The sequence below is a fragment of the Oncorhynchus keta genome, unplaced genomic scaffold, assembly GCF_023373465.1.
Source record: "Oncorhynchus keta strain PuntledgeMale-10-30-2019 unplaced genomic scaffold, Oket_V2 Un_contig_4568_pilon_pilon, whole genome shotgun sequence".
NCBI lineage: Eukaryota > Metazoa > Chordata > Actinopteri > Salmoniformes > Salmonidae > Oncorhynchus > Oncorhynchus keta.
In genome coordinates, this window is record NW_026287848.1 from 207,501 (window position 1) to 232,484 (window position 24,984).

The 24,984-nt window shown below is 41.9% G+C and overlaps 1 protein-coding gene and 1 pseudogene across 4 annotated transcripts in view; both read left to right on the forward strand.

Moving 5' to 3' along the window:
• LOC127924802 (G protein-coupled receptor kinase 6-like) overlaps window positions 1-3,120 on the forward strand; it is a 59,981-nt pseudogene extending 56,861 nt beyond the window's left edge.
• An 11,181-nt stretch (window positions 3,121-14,301) lies between these two features.
• The window catches only part of LOC127924800 (huntingtin-like), a 43,162-nt gene continuing 32,479 nt past the window's right edge, over window positions 14,302-24,984 (forward strand). For 3 of the 4 annotated variants that reach the window (XR_008118872.1, XM_052509431.1, XM_052509433.1), the window contains exons 1-2: window positions 14,302-14,754; window positions 18,252-18,334. Coding sequence is in view for 3 of the 4 variants with exons in the window: in XM_052509431.1 (XP_052365391.1) it covers window positions 14,657-14,754; window positions 18,252-18,334 (181 nt within the window). In the remaining variant the exon portion in view is untranslated. Of the gene's footprint in view, window positions 14,755-18,251; window positions 18,336-24,984 lie in introns of all 4 variants that reach the window. The other variant, XM_052509432.1, reaches the window with a different exon arrangement.

Below are 24,984 nucleotides of genomic sequence, written 5' to 3' on the forward strand. Positions count from 1 at the left end.
TGGGGGTTAAGGTACTTCCCTCTTCCTCCATCTTTCTTTTCTTCTTCTTTACCTCTGCGTGTTTCTTCTCTGGTTGAAGGCTCTCTGCTTGTGTTTCTTCTCTGGTTGAAGGCTCTCTCTGCTTGTGTTTCTTCTCTGGTTGAAGGCTCTCTCTGCTTGTGTTTCTTCTCTGGTTGAAGGCTCTCTCTGCTTGTGTTTCTTCTCTGGTTGAAGAGTCTCTCTGCTTGTGTTTCTTCTCTGGTTGAAGGCTCTCTGGTTGTGTTTCTTCCTGGTTGAAGGCTCTCTCTGCTTGTGTTTCTTCCCTGGTTGAAGGCTCTCTCTGCTTGTGTTTCTTCCTGGTTGAAGGGCTCTCTGCTTGTGTTTCTTCCCTGGTTGAAGGCTCTCTCTGCTTGTGTTTCTTCCTGGTTGAAGGCTCTCTCTGCTTGTGTTTCTTCCCTGGTTGAAGGCTCTCTCTGCTTGTGTTTCTTCTCTGGTTGAAGGCTCTCTGCTTGTGCTTCTCTGGTTGCTCTCTCTGCTTGTGTTTCTTCTCTGGTTGAAGGCTCTCTCTGCTTGTGTTTCTTCTCTGGTTGAAGGCTCTCTCTGCTTGTGTTTCTTCCCTGGTTGAAGGCTCTCTCTGCTTGTGTTTCTTCTCTGGTTGAAGGCTCTCTCTGCTTGTGTTTCTTCTCTGGTTGAAGGCTCTCTGCTTGTGTTTCTTCTCTGGTTGAAGGCTCTCTCTGCTTGTGTTTCTTCTCTGGTTGAAGGCTCTCTCTGCGTGTTTCTTCTCTGGTTGTCGGCTCTGCTTGTGTTTCTTCTCTGGTTGAAGGCTCTCTGCTTGTGTTTCTTCTCTGGTTGAAGGCTCTCTCTGCTTGTGTTTCTTCTCTGGTTGAAGGCTCTCTCTGCTTGTGTTTCTTCTCTGGTTGAAGGCTCTCTCTGCTTGTGTTTCTTCTCTGGTTGAAGGCTCTCTCTGCTTGTGTTTCTTCTCTGGTTGAAGGCTCTCTCTGCTTGTGTTTCTTCTCTGGTTGAAGGCTCTCTCTGCTTGTGTTTCTTCTCTGGTTGAAGGCTCTCTCTGCTTGTGTTTCTTCTCTGGTTGAAGGCTCTCTCTGCTTGTGTTTCTTCTCTGGTTGAAGGCTCTCTCTGCTTGTGTTTCTTCTCTGGTTGAAGGCTCTCTCTGCTTGTGTTTCTTCTCTGGTTGAAGGCTCTCTCTGCTTGTGTTTCTTCTCTGGTTGAAGGCTCTCTCTGCTTGTGTTTCTTCTCTGGTTGAAGGCTCTCTCTGCTTGTGTTTCTTCTCTGGTTGAAGGCTCTCTCTGCTTGTGTTTCTTCTCTGGTTGGCTCTCTCTGCTTGTGTTTCTTCTCTGGTTGAAGGCTCTCTGCTTGTGTTTCTTCTCTGGTTGAAGGCTCTCTCTGCTTGTGTTTCTTCTCTGGTTGAAGGCTCTCTGCTTGTGTTTCTTCTCTGGTTGAAGCTCTCTCTGCTTGTGTTTCTTCTCTGGTTGAAGGCTCTCTCTTGTGTTTCTTCTCTGGTTGAAGGCTCTCTCTGCTTGTGTTTCTTCTCTGGTTGAAGAGCTCTCTCTGTTGTGTTTCTTCTCAGTTGAAGCAGGAAGTCTCTGTTGTGTTTCAGGAAGTCCAGTCTGGTTGAGGAAGTCCAGTTGTAAAGCAGGAAGTCCAGTTCCAGTTGATAAAGCAGGAAGTCCAGTTGATAAAGCAGGAAGTCCAGTTGATGTTTCTTCCAGTTGATAAAGCAGGAAGTCCAGTTGTGTTTCCAGTTGGTAAAGCAGGAAGTCCAGTTTCTTCTCAGTTGTAAAAGGAAGTCCAGTTGATAAAGCAGGAAGTCCAGTTGATCAGGAAGTCCAGTTGATAAAGCAGGAAGTCCAGTTGGTTTCAGGAAGTCCAGTTGGTACAGCAGGAAGTCCAGTTGTCCAGTTGATAAAGCAGGAAGTCCAGTTGATAAAGCAGGAAGTCCAGTTGATAAAGCAGGAAGTCCAGTTGGTACAGCAGGAAGTCCAGTTGGTAGGAAGTCCAGTTGGAAGTCCAGTTGGTAAAGCAGGAAGTCCAGTTGGTAAAGCAGGAAGTCCAGTTGATAAAGCAGGAAGTCCAGTTGGTACAGCAGGAAGTCCAGTTGGTAAAGCAGGAAGTCCAGTTGGTAAAGCAGGAAGTCCAGTTGATAAAGCAGGAAGTCCAGTTGGTACAGCAGGAAGTCCAGTTGGTAAAGCAGGAAGTCCAGTTGATAAAGCAGGAAGTCCATAAAGTCCAGGAAGTCCAGTTGGTAAAGTCCAGTTTATAAGGAAGTCCAGTTCCAGTTGGTAAAGCAGGAAGTCCAGTTTATAAAGCAGGAAGTCCAGTTGGTACAGCAGGAAGTCCAGTTGATAAGGCCTAACTAAGTGTTGAGTCTGTGTGACTACATCTCTGTATTAACTACATGTGTAGCCTAACTGACCCAGAAACAGTTCCTAATGGCAGCAGCAGGTAGTGTGGTGCTTAAGAGCGTTGGGCAAGTCACCGAATGTTTGCTGGTTCGAATCCCTGAGCCAACTAAGGTGAAAAATCAGTTGATGTGTCCTCGAGCAAGACACTTCACCCTAAATGCTCCTGTAAGTCTCTCTGATAAGAGCGTTCGCTAAATGACTTGAATGTAAATAATGGCTGAAAGATTATACAGCACACCTATGGCTGATCTCGGGTCAGTTATTAATGGTATCATAGAACCTGTTGAAAATATTCAACAACCTCTGACTGATTCAGAGTCTGTTTTTAAAGGTAGTGAAAAGTTACGTTATAGTCTTATGCTAAAAAATAAAATACATTTAAAGTTAAAGAGCCCATTGATTCTATGGAAGGGGTCAGAATACTTTCAGAATGTACTGTATGTAACCTAACTGATTCAGAATCTGTTTCTAAAAGATGAAGAACCCATTGATCCTATGTAACAGCTTATTTAACTAACTCTTCCCAGGTCTGTTTAAAGAGTGGCTACGAAGACGAAGAGCACGAGGAGCCTTCCCGACTTTAAACCACTCCTGCTCTCCCTCCTCCTCCTGCTCTCCCTCCTCCTGCTCTCCCTCCTCCTGCTCTCCCTCCTCCTCCTCCTCCTGCTCTCCCTCCTCCTCCTCCTCCTCCTGCTCTCCCTCCTCCTCCTCCTCCTCCCTCTCTTCCCTCCTCCTGCTCTCCCTCCTCCTCCTCCTCCTCCTCCTCCTGCTCTCCCTCCTCCTCCTCCTCCTCCCTCCCTCCTCCTCCTCTCCTCCCCCTCCTCCTCCCTCTCCCTCCTCCTCCTCCTCCTCCCTCCTCCTCCTCCTCCTCCTCCTCCTCCTCCTCCTCCCTCCTCCTCCTCCTCCTCCTCCTCCTCCCTCCTCCTCCTCCCTCCCTCCCTCCTCCTCCTCCTCCTCCTCCTCCTCCCTCCTCCTCCTCCTCCTCCTCCTCCCTCCTCCTCCTCCCTCCTCCCTCCTCCTCCTCCTCCCTCCTCCTCCTCCCTCCTCCTCCTCCTCCTCCTCCTCCACCTCTCTCCCTCCTCCTCCTTCCCTCCCTCCTCCCTCCTCCTCCTCCTCCTCCTCCTCCTCCTCCTCCCTCCTCCTCCTCCTCTCCTCCTCCTCCTCCTCCTCCTCCTCCCTCCCCTCCTCTCCTCCTCCTCCTCCTCCCTCCTCCTCCTCCTCCTCCTCCTCCTCCTCCTCCTCCTCCTCCCCCTCCCCCTCTCCTCCTCCCTCCTCCTCCTCCTCTCCCTCCTCCTCCTCCTCCACCTGCTCTCCCTCCTCCTTTCCCTCCTCCTCTCCTCCTCCTCCTCCTCCTCCTCCTCCTCCTCCTCCTCCTCCTCCTCCTCCTCCCTCCTCCTCCTCCTCCTCCTCCTCTCCCTCCTCCTCCTCCTCCACCTGCTCTCCCTCCTCCTTTCCCTCCTCCTCTCCTCTCCCTCCTCCTCCTCCTCCTCCTCCTCCTTCTTCAAACGCACCCAGAGCGTAAAATGTTAGGAACTCGATGAATGTTAAACCTGTATTTATGATATGTATTAAAAAGTGTAATTATAATAATTAAAAGAAAAACATATGAGTTTAAAGATTTTGTACATTTGTACTTGAATTGTGTCCTAGATGTATATTTTCACCAAAAGGTGTATTGTATAAAAGCCATATTAAGTACCACTTGAATGCAAACATCATTATTTTCTACTTTGTTGTTGTTGATTGTTACGTTTTTTATTTTTGTTGTTTATTTGTTTTTTGGAGGAAAAAAAGTGTATTAAGGATCTTGTTCTTTTTTTATTTTTAAAGAAGCACAGCGTATGTCCCAAATGGTTTCCTATTCCCCTATATAGTCCACTACTTTTACCTGTGGCCTATGGGTCCTGGTCAGAAGTAGTGCACTGTGTCGGGAAAAGGGTACTATTTGGGACTGAACCATTGTATCAGTAGTCTTTTTTTATTAGTTTTCTCGATGGAGCCTTGTGTTTGTTTGTATAGTATGTGTGCCTTTCCAAATGGCGCCCTATTCCCTGCATAATGTAGTGCACTATGTAGGGAATAGGGTACCATAGGGCTCTGGTCTAAAGTAGTAATGTAGGGAATAGGGGTCTATAGGGCTCTGGTCTAAAGTAGTGCACTATTTTGGGAATAGGGTACCATAGGGCTCTGGTCTAATGTAGTGCACTATGTAGGGATTAGGGCTCTGGTCTAAAGTAGTGCACTATATGGGAATAGGGACCATAGGGCTCTGGTCTAATGTAGTGCACTATAGGGAATAGGGCATAGGGCTCTGGTCTAATGTAGTGCACTATGTAGGGAATAGGGCTCTGGTCTAATGTAGTGCACTATATAGGGAATAGGGTTCTGGTCTAATGTAGTGCACTATGTAGGGAATAGGGCTCTGGTCTAATGTAGTGCACTATGTAGGAATAGGGCTCTGGTCTAATGTAGTGCACTATATAGGGAATAGGGCTCTGGTCTAAAGTACTGGTGCCATAGGGCTCTGGTCTAAAGTAGTGCACTATATAGGGAATAGGGTTCTATAGGGCTCTGGTCTAAAGTAGTGCACTATATAGGGAATAGGGTTCTATAGGGCTCTGGTCTAAAGTAGTGCACGATATAGGGAATAGGGTTCTGGTCTAATGTAGTGCCCTATATAGGGAATATCAAATCAAATTTATTTATATAGCCCTTCGTACATCAGCTGATATCTCAAAGTGCTGTACAGAAACCCAGCCTAAAACCCCAAACAGCAAGCAATGCAGGTGTAGAAGCACGGTGGCTAGGAAAAACTCCCTAGAAAGGCCAAAACTTAGGAAGAAACCTAGAGAGGAACCAGGCTATGTGGGGTGGCCAGTCCTCTTCTGGCTGTGCCGGGTGGAGATTATAACAGAACATGGCCAAGATGTTCAAATGTTCATAAATGACCAGCATGGTCGAATAATAATAAGGCAGAACCGTTGAAACTGGAGCAGCAGCATGGCCAGGTGGACTGGGGACAGCAAGGAGTCATCATGTCAGGTAGTCCTGGGGCATGGTCCTAGGGCTCAGGTCCTCCAAGAGAGAGAAAGAAAGAAGGAGAGAATTAGAGAACGCACACTTAGATTCACACAGGACACCGAATAGGACAGGAGAAGTACTCCAGATATAACAAACTAACCCTAGCCCCCCGACACAAACTACTGCAGCATAAATGTTGGAGGCTGAGACAGGAGGGGACAGGAGACACTGTGGCCCCATCTGAGGACACCCCCGGACAGGGCCAAACAGGAAGGATATAACCCCACCCACTTTGCCAAAGCACAGCCCCCACACCACTAGAATTAGGTTCTGGTCTAATGTAGTGCCCTATATAGGGAATAGGGTCCCATTTAGGATGTATCCTATGTCTGTCTGTCTTTTCTTTTCTATTCTTTTGGCCAACGTCCAGTATTACCATGTCACATATTCCCTGTTCCAAATCAACCCCTTGCACCATACACTCTACGCCCTAAACCCTAGACTAAAACACCCCCCTAGTTCTTACACCCTAAGAAGCCCCCAGCCCATAGTTAGACTCTATGCCATGGTTCTCTAACTGGTGGCACACGGGCTGAATTTGGCCCGCGTGTGATTTTATTTGGCCCCCCAATTTATATATATTTATATATATTTGTATTTTTTTTATTTGTATTTTTATTGTTGGACGTACGACTGTAAAAACACCAGCAAAACAGCTCCAAACTATTAACATTTTGGAAAGATGTTCCAAGATATTCCTATAATAGATATTCACATAATAGATATTCACATAATAGATATTCACACAATAGATATTCACACAATAGATATTCCCATAATAGATATTCACATAATAGATATTCACATAATAGATATTCACACAATAGATATTCCCATAATAGATAGATACAGGTATGGGATCGTATGCAAAATGTAGGCACGGTTTTAAATAATTATGTTTTAGTCAAATATATCTGTTTGGGCTTCTTGCGGTCAAATTGCAAGTCTCCAAATAATTTGTAATCACATTCCGTCTGAATGTAGTTAATGATCCCTGACCTTCTTACTGGGTCCACGTGAAGATATGAGAGGATTGGAAAGCAGAACAAGATTTGAATTCTGTCTACATGTCTCATAGTCAAAATAACTTCCTTAAAAACTTTAAACTTCCCTAAAAAACTACGGAAAATGTAGTCACCCACTTCCAGAAAAGCATGGAATAGTCCATTGTTGACATGGAATAGTCCATTGTTCTGGCAGAGGGGTGGGAAGAGAGATGGCTTGATTTAACAGTTTAACAGTATACCTTGTGTCCATGCCTTCAGCTATGGTGGTGATGAGGATGATTTACAAACCCAATAGAAAAGTTATGAAACGTCACAGAATCGGGACGTTTTGTAACTCAGACTGGCTTCATTTTGAAGACAAAAAGTGCTTTCATATAATCAACAAACAAACAAAAAACATGTCAAACAGGTTAAATTAGACCTTGGCACCGAGATGGGTGGCAAAATGACCTACAGTTTAATCATAATGATATCTTTGCCTCCACCCAAGGGGGTGTGACACCCTATTACCTATATAGTGAACTACTAGTGACCAGAGCCCTATTCCCTATATAGTGAACTACTAGTGACCAGAGCCCTATTCCCTATTTAGTGAACTACTGGTGACCAGAGCCCTATTACCTATATAGTGAACTACTAGTGACCAGAGCCCTATTCCCTATATAGTGAACTACTAGTGACCAGAGCCCTATTCCCTATATAGTGAACTACTAGTGACCAGAGCCCTCTATTCCCTATTTAGTGCACCACTAGTGACCAGGCCTCGTGTCAAAAGTAGTGCCAGGAGAGAGATTTGAATGAGGATATGATCACGTCTCCCTACACCACGGAGTCTCTTCCATAAGAATGACTTGAGACGAGCGTTTTCGGCCATTTTGTTTGTGTTTTTCTTTGTCATTCAGGCGACCATATTATTTACCAACCGTCCAACCAATGTAACCCCCTTTCACTTTTTTTTAATGCTGTGAAAATGTTGAGATGGATCTTTTTGTCTGTTTGCTGTATATATACTGTATTCATGTCCTTTATAGAGACACCCAGCCTCCCAGAATGACCTTTCATTCTGCTTAACCATTGGAGGGGTGAATCTAAGAATCTTATGACAGTGGTTACCTTTGTCCTCTGTTCCGGAATCCCTTTATGACGTCATTGATTTGAATCAATTAGAATGTTCAAACAGGATGTTGACATTCCTTCAAAGGGTTCAAGGAATTCCATTCTACATTTATTTTTTTACACAAATGACTGCAGTTAATCATTGAATATCATCAATCAATCAAATGCGTTTAGAATTAGAATACACCACACAGTTCTTCTGAAGAAGAAGCCACTAGAACTCCTCTGTTAGAAAACAACGTTACGTTTCTCACGTACATATACACTTTGTCGTGGCTCGGCTCCAATACGCCTGGTATCTGACATGGGGGGGGAAAGAGAACTGTGAGTGTTCAGAGATCTGGCTATTCCAAGACATTCTATTCTAGAACGAGGAACGTTCTACAGTGCAGTACATAGCTAGCTCTGGCTGTTGGCTTCTTGTTGTTGTCTTTTTTCTACATGTTATATTTCTCTGCTTCCAGACGCACCACGGAGCTCACCTCACCTGTCAGTCAGTGTAGAAACACTCTTTGCCTCAAAAACCATGTAAATGATGTACTTCAAAACTTGTACGCTCTTTTGATATCTCATTAGGCGCAGGCATACACACACACCCTCCACGCACACACACACCCTCCACACACACACCCTCCACGCACACACACACCCTCCACACACACACCCTCCACGCACACACACACCCTCCACACACACACACACACACACCCTCCACACACACACCCACCCTCCACACACACACCCTCCACGCACACACACACCCTCCACGCACACACCCACCCTCCACACACACACACACCCTCCACGCACACACACACCCTCCACACACACACCCACCCTCCACACACACACACACCCTCCACGCACACACACACCCTCACACACACACACCCACCCTCCACGCACACACACCCTCCACACGCACACACACACCCCACGCACACACACACCCTCCACGCACACACACACCCTCCACGCACACACACACCCTCCCACACACACACCCTCCACACACACACCCTCCACACACACACACACCCTCCACGCACACACACACCCTCCACACACACACCCTCCACGCACACACACACCCTCCACACACACACCCTCCCTCCACACACACCCTCCCTCCACGCACACACCCACCCTCCACACACACATCCTCCACACACACACCCTCCACGCACACACCCACCCTCCACACACACACCCTCCACACACACACCCTCCACGCACACACCCACCCTCCACACATACACACACACACCCTCCACACATACACACACACCCTCCACGCACACACACACCCTCCACACACACACACACCCTCCACGCACACACACACCCTCCACACACACACACACACCCTCCACACACACCCTCCACGCACACACCCACCCTCCACACACACACCCTCCACACACACACACACACACACACACACACACACACACACACTTGGACTGGGGGTAAAGGCTTGGCATCCATCCCTGTACAGCAGTAAGATATTTCACTTTGCGGCACTAAGGTGTGGAAACTGGCTGCTTCCCAAATGGCACCCTATTCCCTACTGTATGTAGTGCACTACAAAAGAAGTGCACTACATAGGGCATAGCGTTTCATTTGGGACACATGCAAAAACTATAGGAAGTGTCTTTGAGCATAATGCAAATGACATCAAATCAAACTGGAAATGTTTTTTGTTTTAAAAAATAAAATAAAAAACGTTTTTTTCAACTGAAATAACTGGCAGAAACCTTGTTCTACAGTATGTGGATGACCAGGAGTTGTTTCTGACCATGTGACCTGGCCCGGGAAAACCTCTGAGCCCAACTTAAAGCCTCTCTATGGCCCACAATTCAATCCGATTGCGCTTTCTCCACAATGCACGTTTAAAAAAAAAACAAAAAAAAGTCCATGTTCACAGTAAAATGCTGCACATGTCGTCTCGGTCAGAAATGACAACAAAAAAATGGCGCATCGTCCAAATCCCCCGGAGTCTATAGGACGGGATTCAGTCCCATCTTCTAACTAGGGCCCCTTGTTGTTCCTGGTCATGTGACCAGGATGGAGGAACTCCAGGCCTTACCCACAGTATGTGCCAACCAGTCATCCTTAGTCAGTGTTCTTTCTTTTTGACGTCTGACTGGACGGTCCCACGTTAGTCTGACAAGGAACCTAAATACAGCTCATCAAAAAATAACTTTTAATTATTATTATTATTATTTTTTACATGTTTTGAATGTCTGCACAAAGTGCATTTTAATATATGAAACAAAAAAATTATGTAATTATTACTCAAGCATGTTATAGGTTGTTGCAGGTTCCTTGTCTGTAATTGAAATGACCTTTCAGTGCCAACATATGACACACATTTACAGGGGACAACAACACATTTGTTATCACAAGGTGACCGGACAAATTATATATATATATTTTTTTTGGGGGGGTGGGGGCTACGTCCCAAATTGACAACATACTCCCTATATAGTGGCCTACTTGTGAACAGAGCCCATAAAGGCTTTGGTCAAAATGCCCCTGGTCAAGAGTAGTGCACTACATAGGGAATGAAAACGGTGCCATTTGGGACAGAGCCCTTTTTTTTTATGATTCTTTTTGTTTACAGTCGTGTTGTTCAACCACTGTAGTTCATGTAATTGTTGTACAAGTTGTATCACTGGGTGTTACTGTGTCATATCTTCTGACATTTGTAATTATTCTGAGAATACACTGCCGTTTGGATAAAAAAACAAATAACACAAACCCCCCGTGTCTCCAGATTGGTTTTTTGGTACATTTGAGTCATTTGACAGAGGCTTTTTATCCAGAGTGACTTAGTTAGTGCTTTCACCTTAAGATAAGCAAGGTGAGACACATGATTTATATCACAGTAATGCATTGTAGTCAGGATAAAGGAGGTGTCCCAAACTGAACCCAGCAGTAAAGCAGGATAAAGGAGGTGTCCCTAACTGAACCCAGCAGTAAAGCAGGATAAAGGAGGTGTCCCTAACTGAACCCAGCAGTAAAGCAGGATAAAGGAGGTGTCCCTAACTGAACCCAGCAGTAAAGCAGGATAAAGGAGGTGTCCCTAACTGAACCCAGCAGTAAAGCAGGATAAAGGAGGTGTCCCTAACTGAACCCAGCAGTAAAGCAGGATAAAGGAGGTGTCCCTAACTGAACCCAGCAGTAAAGCAGGATAAAGGAGGTGTCCCTAACTGAACCCAGCAGTAAAGCAGGATAAAGGAGGTGTCCCTAACTGAACCCAGCAGTAAAGCAGGATAAAGGAGGTGTCCCAAACTGAACCCAGCAGTAAAGCAGGATAAAGGAGGTGTCCCTAACTGAACCCAGCAGTAAAGCAGGATAAAGGAGGTGTCCCTAACTGAACCCAGCAGTAAAGCAGGATAAAGGAGGTGTCCCTAACTGAACCCAACATTAAAGCAGGATAAAGGAGGTGTCCCAAACTGAACCCAGCAGTAAAGCAGGATAAAGGAGGTGTCCCAAACTGAACCCAGCAGTAAAGCAGGATAAAGGAGGTGTCCCTAACTGAACCCAGCAGTAAAGCAGGATAAAGGAGGTGTCCCTAACTGAACCCAACATTAAAGCAGGATAAGGAGGTGTCCCTAACTGAACCCAGCAGTAAAGCAGGATAAAGGAGGTGTCCCTAACTGAACCCAGCAGTAAAGCAGGATAAAGGAGGTGTCCCTAACTGAACCCAGCAGTAAAGCAGGTAAAGGAGGTGTCCCTAACTGAACCCAGCAGTAAAGCAGGATAAAGGAGGTGTCCCTAACTGAACCCAGCAGTAAAGCAGGATAAAGGAGGTGTCCCTAACTGAACCCAGCAGTAAAGCAGGATAAAGAGGTGTCCCTAACTGAACCCAGCAGTAAAGCAGGATAAAGGTGTCCCTAACTGAACCCAGCAGTAAAGCAGGATAAAGGAGGTGTCCCTAACTGAACCCAGCAGTAAATGATAAAGGTGTCCTAACTGAACCCAACATTAAAGCAGGATAAAGGAGGTGTCCCAAACTGAACCCAGCAGTAAAGCAGGATAAAGGAGGTGTCCCAAACTGAACCCAGCAGTAAAGCAGGATAAGGAGGTGTCCCTAACTGAACCCAGCAGTAAAGCAGGATAAAGGAGGTGTCCCTAACTGAACCCAACATTAAAGCAGGATAAGGAGGTGTCCCTAACTGAACCCAGCAGTAAAGCAGGATAAAGGAGGTGTCCCTAACTGAACCCAACAGTAAAGCAGGATAAAGGAGGTGTCCCTAACTGAACCCAGCAGTAAAGCAGGATAAAGGAGGTGTCCCTAACTGAACCCAGCAGTAAAGCAGGATAAAGGAGGTGTCCCTAACTGAACCCAGCAGTAAAGCAGGATAAAGGAGGTGTCCCTAACTGAACCCAGCAGTAAAGCAGGATAAAGGTGTCCCTAACTGAACCCAGCAGTAAAGCAGGATAAAGGAGGTGTCCCTAACTGAACCCAGCAGTAAAGCAGGATAAAGGAGGTGTCCCTAACTGAACCCAACATTAAAGCAGGATAAAGGAGGTGTCCCAAACTGAACCCAGCAGTAAAGCAGGATAAAGGAGGTGTCCCAAACTGAACCCAGCAGTAAAGCAGGATAAGGAGGTGTCCCTAACTGAACCCAGCAGTAATGCAGGATAAAGGAGGTGTCCCTAACTGAACCCAACATTAAAGCAGGATAAGGAGGTGTCCCTAACTGAACCCAACAGTAAAGCAGGATAAAGGAGGTGTCCCTAACTGAACCCAGCAGTAAATCAGGATAAAGGAGGTGTCCCTAACTGAACCCAACAGTAAAGCAGGTAAAGGTGTCCCTAACTGAACCCAGCAGGATAAAGGAGGTGTCCCTAACTGAACCCAGCAGTAAAGCAGGATAAAGAAGGTGTCCCTAACTGAACCCAACAGTAAAGCAGGATAAAGGAGGTGTCCCTAACTGAACCCAGCAGTAAAGCAGGATAAAGGAGGTGTCCCTAACTGAACCCAGCAGTAAAGCAGGATAGGAGGTGTCCCTAACTGAACCCAGCAGTAAAGCAGGATAAAGGAGGTGTCCCTAACTGAACCCAACATTAAAGCAGGATAAAGGAGGTGTCCCAAACTGAACCCAGCAGTAAAGCAGGATAAAGTTTTTTTTTTTTTTTTAGGTGTCCCAAACTGAACCCAGCAGTAAACAGGAACCTAACTGAACCCAGCAGTAAAGCAGGATAAAGGAGGTGTCCCTAACTGAACCCAACATTAAAGCAGGATAAGGAGGTGTCCCTAACTGAACCCAGCAGTAAAGCAGGATAAAGGAGGTGTCCCAAACTGAACCCAGCAGTAAAGCAGGATAAAGGAGGTGTCCCTAACTGAACCCAACAGTAAAGCAGGATAAAGGAGGTGTCCCTAACTGAACCCAACAGTAAAGCAGGATAAAGGTGTCCCTAACTGAACCCAGCAGTAAAGCAGGATAAAGGTGTCCCTAACTGAACCCAACAGTAAAGCAGGATAAAGGAGGTGTCCCAAACTGAACCCAACCGTACAGAAGGATAAGGGAGGTGTCCCTAACTGAACCAAACAGTAAAGCAGGATAAAAGAGGTGTCCCGAACTGAACCCAACAGTACATCAGGATAAAGGTGTCCCTAACTGAACCCAACAGTAAAGCAGGATAAAGGAGGTGTCCCTAACTGAACCCAACAGTAAAGCAGGATAAAGGAGGTGTCCCAAACTGAACCCAACAGTAAAGCAGGATAAAGGAGGTGTCCCTAACTGAACCCAACAGTAAGGCAGGATAAAGCCTTAACCCCTCCATACTGTAGTGTACTACTTTTGAGTGCTATGGATCCTAGTCCAAAGTGGTGCACTACACAGGGAATAGACTGCCATTTGGGACAGATAGAAAGCACATATACAGGTATAGTCTACATGTCAGGTAGTGATTGAGTGTTTCCTACAGGTACTACATTTCTGGGTGTGTGAGACAGTCATTGGAAGAAAACACATTTATTTAATTTTGATTCGTACGTTTTTCTATTCTACCTGTTCTAATTGAAATGTTGATATCACCCTAATAAGTGCGCGTGCTGAAATACACTGCAATGTGACTGCAGGGGCTAATGTTTTCAATACGCACTACCTCATCCACATCTCCCCAGAGCAGACACACGCCCTAATCACATGATGATTCTGCCAAGATCGCTCACTTGGAAGGAAACGTCCGTTTTTTCCCCCCGACTCAACAGTCGGGATTACCGTTGAAAGGCATAGAACGTAAACGGTGCAGATGATATACCGTTCTGATATCACGGAATATCGCCTCGTCGTGCAGGATTTCAGCACTCGTGACGCTCAACAACAACAAAAAAGCCGTTCCCCATCCACCCAATCACGGCTGACAACGGCCCTAGCCTCGTCCTTATTGGTGCCTCCACCCAATCACAACTGACGACGGCCCGAGCCTCATCCTTATTGGTGCCTCCACCCAATCACGGCTGACAACGGCCCGAGCCTCATCCTTATTGGTGCCTCCACCCAATCACGACGGCCCGAGCCTCGTTCTTATTGGTGCCTCCACCCAATCACAACTGACTACGGCCCGAGCCTCGTCACAACCTACGGCCCGAGCCTCGTCCTAATTGGTGCTCGCTCTTCCTCTGATTGGCTACCGGTGCAGCGTTGGCCCAACCCTTCCCCACCAACTGTCACAGGAGCTCCCACTTCCTTGTGATTCTGTCCGGGCGCATCGAAGATGGCTTTGAGTGTGGACGGTAGTGGCGACATCAACCAGCGTCCTAGTTCATTCACCGAGGCTATTGGAAAGAAATAAAGGATTTATCTTGCGTCGATAAGTGAAGTCGGAGAGGCGGCAGTAAAAGTAGTCGCGAGTAAGCGTTCATACGCTCGTCGTACTACGGACGGTTCGCTTCCCGACGGGTGTTTTTTTTTTTTTGTTACTCTCCCCCCTGGTTGATTCCGATAGCTAGCTAACTGACACTTAAACGACAAAATTGTGTAAATATTAGCCACAGCTAAGCTAACCTAACCACTGCTGGTTAAAAAAAAAAAAATGGCCACCATGGATAAATTAATGAAGGCCTTTGAATCTCTCAAGTCTTTCCAACAACAACAGGGAGCGCCGACGGCCGAGGAGACGGCTCAAAAACAGTACGTCCGTGTTTTGTTTATTATGGTCATTGTGTGTTGAGACACTGCTAGCGACGAGTTAAGCTTTACGTGACACATACACGGTAGTTGGCTGGTTAGCGAAGCTAGTTAGCAGGTTTATAGCTCGCTAGCTGTCACCGTCCAGTCCAGGCGACCCTGTCACAACACACACAGCAACACACAGTTTTTACACCCCACGTCTATTTGATAGCTGGAGCTTGTAAACAAATGCCAAGGTGGACTAAATATTACGATATCATTTCACTAAAGTAAAGTCTTGGGAAAAAAAAAAAAAAATCAAGTTTAATTTCTCTTCTCTCATATACATTGTGGAAAAAATAAATAAAAATCAAGTTTAATTTCTCTTCTCTCATATACATTGTGCAGATTGACTGATTTGAGTTTCCACCCCCCACAATCATTCGTTGCTTGTTGTCTAATATATATTATATTATTATAATTATATGTATAATTGATTTCAATACATTTCTTTAATCAAAGCAACATAATGACATTTGTGTTTGTCACATGCTTGGTAAACAACAAGGTGTAGACTAACAGTGACATGCTTACTGACAGGCACCTTCCCCAACAATGCAGAGAGAGAGAGAAAAAATAGAGAAATACTAACAGGAGGAAATACAGAGCCTCGAGAAAGTATTCACACCCCTTGACTTTTTCCACGTTTTGTTGTGTTACAAAGTGGGATAAAAACCGTATTCAATTAAGATTTTTTTGACAACAATCCACACAAAGTATTCTCATGTCAAAGTGGAAGAGAATTGGAACATTTTCTGTGAAAAATAAATGAAAGACCCCCTGAGATGTTTGAATCACATTTTGGCAGCCATTACAGTTGTGAGTCTCTAAGAGATTTACACACCTGGACTGTACAATATGTGAACATTATTGTTAAGAAATGCATTCCCGCTTTGTCAAGTTGGTTGTTGATCATTGCTAGACAGCCATTTTCAAGTCTTGACGTAGATTTTGAAGCTGATTTTAGATAAACTGTTACTAGGCCACTCGGGAACATTCAATGTCTTCTTGGTAAGAAACTCCAGTGTATATTTGGCCTTGTTGTAGGTTATTGTCCTGCTGAAAGCAAACTGAACCAGGTTTTCCTCGAGGATTCTTGCCTGTGCATGGCTCTATTCCATTAATTTTTATCCTAAAAGAAACTCCCTAGTTCTTGCCAATGACAAGCATACCCATAACATGAGTCAGCCACCACCATGCTTGAACATATGAAGAGTGGTACTCAGTGATGATGTTGGATTTGCCCCAAACATAATGCATTGTATTCAGGACATAAATGTAATTGCTTTGCCACATTTGTCCAGTTTTACTTTAGTGCCCATGTTGCAAACAGGATGCATTATTTGAATATTTTTTTATTCTGTCAAGCTTCTTTTCCCTCTGTCACTTAGGTTAGTATTGTGGAGTAACTACAATGTTGTTGATCCATCCTCAGTTTTCTCCTATCACAGCCATTAAACTCTGTAACTATTTTACAGTCCCCATTGGCCTCATGGTGAAATCCCTGAGCGGTTTCCTTCCTCTCCGGCAACAGTTAGTAGTGACTTACTGTAGTGACTGTATCTTTGTAGTGACTTGGTGTATAGATACACCATCCAAAGGGTAATGAATAACTTCACCATGTTCAAAGTGATATTTTTCATCTACCAATAGGCGCCTTCCTTTTGAATATCCCTCTGAGCACTGGAAAACCTCCCTGAAAAACCTCCCTGGTCTTTGTAGTTGAAACTGTGTTTGAAATTCACTGCTCGGCTGATGGATACAGATATCTGTAGGTCCGTGTTGGGGTACAGAGACAGGTAGTCATTCAAAAATCATGTTCAACACTATTATTGCACACAGAGTGAGTCCATGCAACTTAATGTGACTTGTTAAGCACATTTTGACTCCTGAACTGATTTAGGCTTCACCATAACAGAAGGGTGGGAATACTTATTGACTCAAGACATTTCAGATTTCAATTTGAATTCATTTGTAAAAAAAAAAAAAAAAAAAAAAAATGTCTTAAAACATAATTCCACTTTGACATGATGGATTGTAATGTGATGAGGACAGTGACATAATCAAATCACAGTTGAATCCGTTTTAAACCAGGCTACAGGGTAGATAATCAACAGGTGGATGAAAGTCAGGTACATATGTGAATTCTTTCAGGTATGTAATGAGTCAGTACATATACAGGTAGAGAGAAAGTGACCAGGGTAGATAATCAACAGTAGCAGTAGTGTATGTGATGAGTCAGTACATATACAGGTAGAGAGAAAGTGACCAGGCTACAGGATAGATAATCAACAGTAGCAGTAGTGTATGTGATGAGTCAGTACATATACAGGTAGAGAGAAAGTGACCAGGCTACAGGATAGATAATCAACAGTAGCAGTAGTGTATGTGATGAGTCAGTACATATACAGGTAGAGAGAAAGTGACCAGGCAACAGGGTAGATAATCAACAGTAGCAGCCAGGTATGTGATGAGTCAGTACATATACAGGTAGAGAGGAAGTGACCAGGCTACAGGGTAGATAATCAACAGTAGCAGCCAGGTATGTGATGAGTCAGTACATATACAGGTAGAGAGGAAGTGACCAGGCTACAGGGATAGATAATCAACAGTAGCAGTAGTGTATGTGATGAGTCAGTACATATACAGGTAGAGAGGAAGTGACCAGGCTACAGGGTAGATAATCAACAGTAGCAGCCAGGTATGTGATGAGTCAGTACATATACAGGTAGAGAGAAAGTGACCAGGCAACAGGATAGATAATCAACAGTAGCAGTAGTGTATGTGATGAGTCAGTACATATACAGGTAGAGAGGAAGTGACCAGGCTACAGGATAGATAATCAACAGTAGCAGTAGTGTATGTGATGAGTCAGTACATATACAGGTAGAGAGAAAGTGACCAGGATAGATAATCAACAGTAGCAGTAGTGTATGTGATGAGTCAGTACATATACAGGTAGAGAGAAAGTGACCAGGCAACAGGATAGATAATCAACAGTAGCAGTAGTGTATGTGATGAGTCAGTACATATACAGGTAGAGAGAAAGTGACCAGGCAACAGGATAGATAATAAACAGTAGCAGCAGCAGTGTATGTGATGAGTCAATGCAGATAGTCCGGCTAGCTGTTAGTTAACAATTTAATGAACCATTTAACAGTGTCAATGTAGGTTGTACAGGCATGTACAGTGACTTTGTAATCAGTCTTACCTTTAGCAATAGACTGGCATCACACACACACACACACACACACACACACACACACACACACACACACACACACACACACACACACACTCCATTGTTGTTCCACTTCGTTAGACAAGGTAATGCTACCAGTCTTCTTTTTTCTTGCATATGCTCTTAATTAACCCTTTGTTACCTGATTTCTCTCTCTCTCTCACACACACACACACACACACTGTTGCTCTTTCTCTCCCCCTCTCTCTCTCTGTAGGAAGAAAGAGCTGGCCACCACCAAAAAGGACAGAGTGGCCCACTGCCTGACCATATGTGAGAACATCATAGCCCAGTCTCTGAGGTAAGCCTGCCCACCACCACTGATCTGGGATCAGCTTTACTGGTTATATGTTAATCGGGGATACATTATGTTGATCAGGGTTTAGGATACAGTATATTTATGGTTATATGTTGATCAGGGTTTAGGATACAGTATATTTATGGTTATATGTTGATCAGGGTTTAGGATACAGTATATTTATGGTTATATGTTGATCAGGGATACAGTATATTTATGGTTATATGTTGATCAGGGTTTAGGATACAGTATATTTATGGCTATATGTTGATCAGGGTTTAGGATACAGTATATTTATGGTTATATGTTGATCAGGGATACAGTATATTTATGGTTATATGTTGATCAGGGATACAGTATATTTATGGCTATATGTTGATCAGGGATACAGTATATTTATGGCTATATGTTGATCAGGGATACAGTATATTTATGGTTATATGTTGATCAGGGATACAGTATATTTATGGTTATATGTTGATCAGGGTTTAGGATACAGTATATTTATGGTTATATGTTGATCAGGGATACAGTATATTTATGGTTATATGTTGATCAGGGATACAGTATATTTATGGTTATATGTTGATCAGGGATACAGTATATTTATGGTTATATGTTGATCAGGGATACAGTATATTTATGGTTATATGTTGATCAGGGTTTAGGATACAGTATATTTATGGTTATATGTTGATCAGGGTTTAGGATACAGTATATTTATGGCTATATGTTGATCAGGGATACAGTATATTTATGGTTATATGTTGATCAGGGATACAGTATATTTATGGCTATATGTTGATCAGGGATACAGTATATTTATGGTTATATGTTGATCAGGGATACAGTATATTTATGGTTATATGTTGATCAGGGATACAGTATATTTATGGTTATATGTTGATCAGGGATACAGTATATTTATGGTTATATGTTGATCAGGGATACAGTATATTTATGGTTATATGTTGATCAGGGATACAGTATATTTATGGTTATATGTTGATCAGGGATACAGTATATTTATGGTTATATGTTGATCAGGGATACAGTATATTTATGGCTATATGTTGATCAGGGATACAGTATATTTATGGTTATATGTTGATCAGGGATACAGTATATTTATGGTTATATGTTGATCAGGGATACAGTATATTTATGGTTATATGTTGATCAGGGATACAGTATATTTATGGTTATATGTTGATCAGGGATACAGTATATTTATGGTTATATGTTGATCAGGGATACAGTATATTTATGGTTATATGTTGATCGGGGATACATTATGTTGATCAGGGTTTATCAGGATACAGTATATTTATGGTTATATGTTGATCAGGGTTTAGGATACAGTATATTTATGGTTATATGTTGATCAGGGATACAGTATATTTATGGTTATATGCTGATCAGTGATACAGTATATTTATGGTTATATGTTGATCAGGGATACAGTATATTTATGGTTATATGTTGATCAGGGATACAGTATATTTATGGTTATATGTTGATCAGGGATACAGTATATTTATGGCTATATGTTGATCAGGGATACAGTATATTTATGGTTATATGTTGATCAGGGATACAGTATATTTATGGCTATATGTTGATCAGGGATACAGTATATTTATGGCTATATGTTGATCAGGGATACAGTATATTTATGGCTATATGTTGATCAGGGATACAGTATATTTATGGTTATATGCTGATCAGGGATACAGTATATTTATGGTTATATGTTGATCAGGGATACAGTATATTTATGGTTATATGTTGATCAGGGATACAGTATATTTATGGCTATATGTTGATCAGGGATACAGTATATTTATGGTTATATGTTGATCAGGGATACAGTATATTTATGGTTATATGTTGATCAGGGATACAGTATATTTATGGTTATATGTTGATCAGGGATACAGTATATTTATGGTTATATGTTGATCAGGGATACAGTATATTTATGGTTATATGTTGATCAGGGATACAGTATATTTATGGTTATATGTTGATCAGGGACACAGTATATTTATGGCTATATGTTGATCAGGGATACAGTATATTTATGGTTATATGTTGATCAGGGATACAGTATATTTATGGTTATATGTTGATCAGGGATACAGTATATTTATGGTTATATGCTGATCAGGGATTCAGTATATTTATGGTTATATGTTGATCAGGGATACAGTATATTTATGGCTATATGTTGATCAGGGTTTAGGATACAGTATATTTATGGTTATATGTTGATCAGGGATACAGTATATTTATGGTTATATGTTGATCAGGGATACAGTATATTTATGGTTATATGTTGATCAGGGATACAGTATATTTATGGTTATATGTTGATCAGGGATACAGTATATTTATGGTTATATGTTGATCAGGGATACAGTATATTTATGGTTATATGTTGATCAGGGTTTAGGATACAGTATATTTATGGTTATATGTTGATCAGGGATACAGTATATTTATGGTTATATGTTGATCAGGGTTTAGGATACAGTATATTTATGGTTATATGTTGATCAGGGTTTAGGATACAGTATATTTATGGTTATATGTTGATCAGGGTTTAGGATACAGTATATTTATGGTTATATGCTGATCAGGGTTTAGGATACAGTATATTTATGGTTATATGTTGATCAGGGATACAGTATATTTATGGTTATATGTTGATCAGGGATACAGTATATTTATGGTTATATGTTGATCAGGGTTTAGGATACAGTATATTTATGGTTATATGTTGATCAGGGTTTAGGATACAGTATATTTATGGTTATATGTTGATCAGGGTTTAGGATACAGTATATTTATGGTTATATGTTGATCAGGGTTTAGGATACAGTATATTTATGGTTATATGTTGATCAGGGTTTAGGATACAGTATATTTATGGTTATATGTTGATCAGGGATACAGTATATTTATGGTTATATGTTGATCAGGGATACAGTATATTTATGGTTATATGTTGATCAGGGATACAGTATATTTATGGTTATATGTTGATCAGGGATACAGTATATTTATGGTTATATGTTGATCAGGGATACAGTATATTTATGGCTATATGTTGATCAGGGTTTAGGATACAGTATATTTATGGTTATATGTTGATCAGGGATACAGTATATTTATGGTTATATGTTGATCAGGGATACAGTATATTTATGGTTATATGTTGATCAGGGTTTAGGATACAGTATATTTATGGCTATATGTTGATCAGGGATACAGTATATTTATGGTTATATGTTGATCAGGGTTTAGGATACAGTATATTTATGGTTATATGTTGATCAGGGTTTAGGATACAGTATATTTATGGTTATATGTTGATCAGGGATACAGTATATTTATGGTTATATGTTGATCAGGGATACAGTATATTTATGGTTATATGTTGATCAGGGATACAGTATATTTATGGCTATATGTTGATCAGGGATACAGTATATTTATGGTTATATGTTGATCAGGGATACAGTATATTTATGGTTATATGTTGATCAGGGATACAGTATATTTATGGTTATATGCTGATCAGGGTTTAGGATACAGTATATTTATGGTTATATGTTGATCAGGGATACAGTATATTTATGGCTATATGCTGATCAGGGATACAGTATATTTATGGCTATATGTTGATCAGGGTTTAGGATACAGTATATTTATGGTTATATGTTGATCAGGGATACAGTATATTTATGGTTATATGTTGATCAGGGATACAGTATATTTATGGTTATATGTTGATCAGGGATACAGTATATTTATGGCTATATGTTGATCAGGGATACAGTATATTTATGGCTATATGTTGATCAGTGATACAGTATATTTATGGTTATATGTTGATCAGGGTTTAGGATACAGTATATTTATGGTTATATGTTGATCAGGGATACAGTATATTTATGGTTATATGTTGATCAGGGATACAGTATATTTATGGTTATATGTTGATCAGGGATACAGTATATTTATGGTTATATGTTGATCAGGGATACAGTATATTTATGGTTATATGTTGATCAGGGTTTAGGATACAGTATATTTATGGTTATATGTTGATCAGGGATACAGTATATTTATGGTTATATGTTGATCAGGGATACAGTATATTTATGGTTATATGTTGATCAGGGATACAGTATATTTATGGCTATATGTTGATCAGGGATACAGTATATTTATGGTTATATGTTGATCAGGGATACAGTATATTTATGGCTATATGTTGATCAGGGATACAGTATATTTATGGTTATATGTTGATCAGGGTTTAGGATACAGTATATTTATGGCTATATGTTGATCAGGGATACAGTATATTTATGGTTATATGTTGATCAGGGATACAGTATATTTATGGCTATATGTTGATCAGGGATACAGTATATTTATGGTTATATGTTGATCAGGGATACAGTATATTTATGGCTATATGTTGATCAGGGTTTAGGATACAGTATATTTATGGTTATATGTTGATCAGGGATACAGTATATTTATGGTTATATGTTGATCAGGGATACAGTATATTTATGGTTATATGTTGATCAGGGTTTAGGATACAGTATATTTATGGTTATATGTTGATCAGGGATACAGTATATTTATGGTTATATGTTGATCAGGGTTTAGGATACAGTATATTTATGGTTATATGTTGATCAGGGATACAGTATATTTATGGTTATATGTTGATCAGGGATACAGTATATTTATGGTTATATGTTGATCAGGGTTTAGGATACAGTATATTTATGGTTATATGTTGATCAGGGATACAGTATATTTATGGTTATATGTTGATCAGGGGGATTCAGTATATTTATGGTTATATGTTGATCAGGGATACAGTATATTTATGGTTATATGTTGATCAGGGATACAGTATATTTATGGTTATATGTTGATCAGGGATACAGTATATTTATGGCTATATGTTGATCAGGGATACAGTATATTTATGGTTATATGTTGATCAGGGATACAGTATATTTATGGCTATATGTTGATCAGGGATACAGTATATTTATGGTTATATGTTGATCAGGGTTTAGGATACAGTATATTTATGGTTATATGTTGATCAGGGATACAGTATATTTATGGTTATATGTTGATCAGGGTTTAGGATACAGTATATTTATGGCTATATGTTGATCAGGGATACAGTATATTTATGGCTATATGTTGATCAGGGTTTAGGATACAGTATATTTATGGTTATATGTTGATCAGGGTTTAGGATACAGTATATTTATGGTTATATGTTGATCAGGGATACAGTATATTTATGGTTATATGTTGATCAGGGATACAGTATATTTATGGTTATATGCTGATCAGGGATACAGTATATTTATGGTTATATGTTGATCAGGGATACAGTATATTTATGGTTATATGTTGATCAGGGTTTAGGATACAGTATATTTATGGTTATATGTTGATCAGGGATACAGTATATTTATGGTTATATGTTGATCAGGGATACAGTATATTTATGGTTATATGTTGATCAGGGTTTAGGATACAGTATATTTATGGTTATATGTTGACCAGGGATACAGTATATTTATGGTTATATGTTGATCAGGGATACAGTATATTTATGGCTATATGTTGATCAGGGGGATACAGTATATTTATTTTACATCATGAGGTGGGTGAGGGGGTATCAGAATTAGGTTATGTGTGGAGGGGGATCAGAATTTAGGTATGTGTGGAGAGGGGGTATCAGAATTTATGGGTATATGTGGAGGGGGTATCAGAATGAGGTATATGTGGAGCAGGGATATCAGATATTTATGGTATGTGTGGAGGGGATATCAGTATATTTATGGTTATGTGTGGAGGGGGTATCAGAATTTATGGTTGTGTGTGGAGGGGGGTATCAGATTTATGAGGTATATGTGGAGGGGGGGGTATCAGAATTATGGTATGTGTGGAGGGGGTATCAGAATTTATTGGTATGTGTTGGAGGGGTATCAGAATGAGGTGTGTGAGGGGGGTATCAGAATGAGGTGGTTGTGAGGGGTATCAGAATGAGGTGTGTGTGGAGGAGGGGTATCAGAACGAGGTGTGTGAAGGGGTGTATCAGAATGATGTGTTATGGGGTATCAGTTGAGGTGGGTGAGGGGGTATTAGAATGAGGTGTGTGTGGAGGAGGGGTATCAGAATGAGGTGTGTGGAGGGGGTATCAGAATGAGGTGTGTGTGGAGGGAGGGGTATCAGAATGAGGTGTGTGTGGAGGAGGGGTATCAGAATGAGGTGTGTGTGGAGGAGGGGTATCAGAATGAGGTGTGTGTGGAGGGGGTATTAGAATGAGGTGTGTGTGGAGGGGGGTATCAGAATGAGGTGTGTGTGGAGGAGGGTATCAGAATGAGGTGTGTGAGGGGGTGTATCAGAATGATGTGTGTGTGGTGGGGTATCAGAATGAGAGGTGGGTGAGGGGGGTATCAGAATGAGGTGGGTGAGGGGGTATCAGAATGAGGTGGGTGAGGGGGTATCAGAATGAGGTGGGTGAGGGGGGTATCAGAATGAGGTGTGTGATGGGGGTATCAGAATGAGGTGTGTGGGGGGGGTATCAGAATGAGGT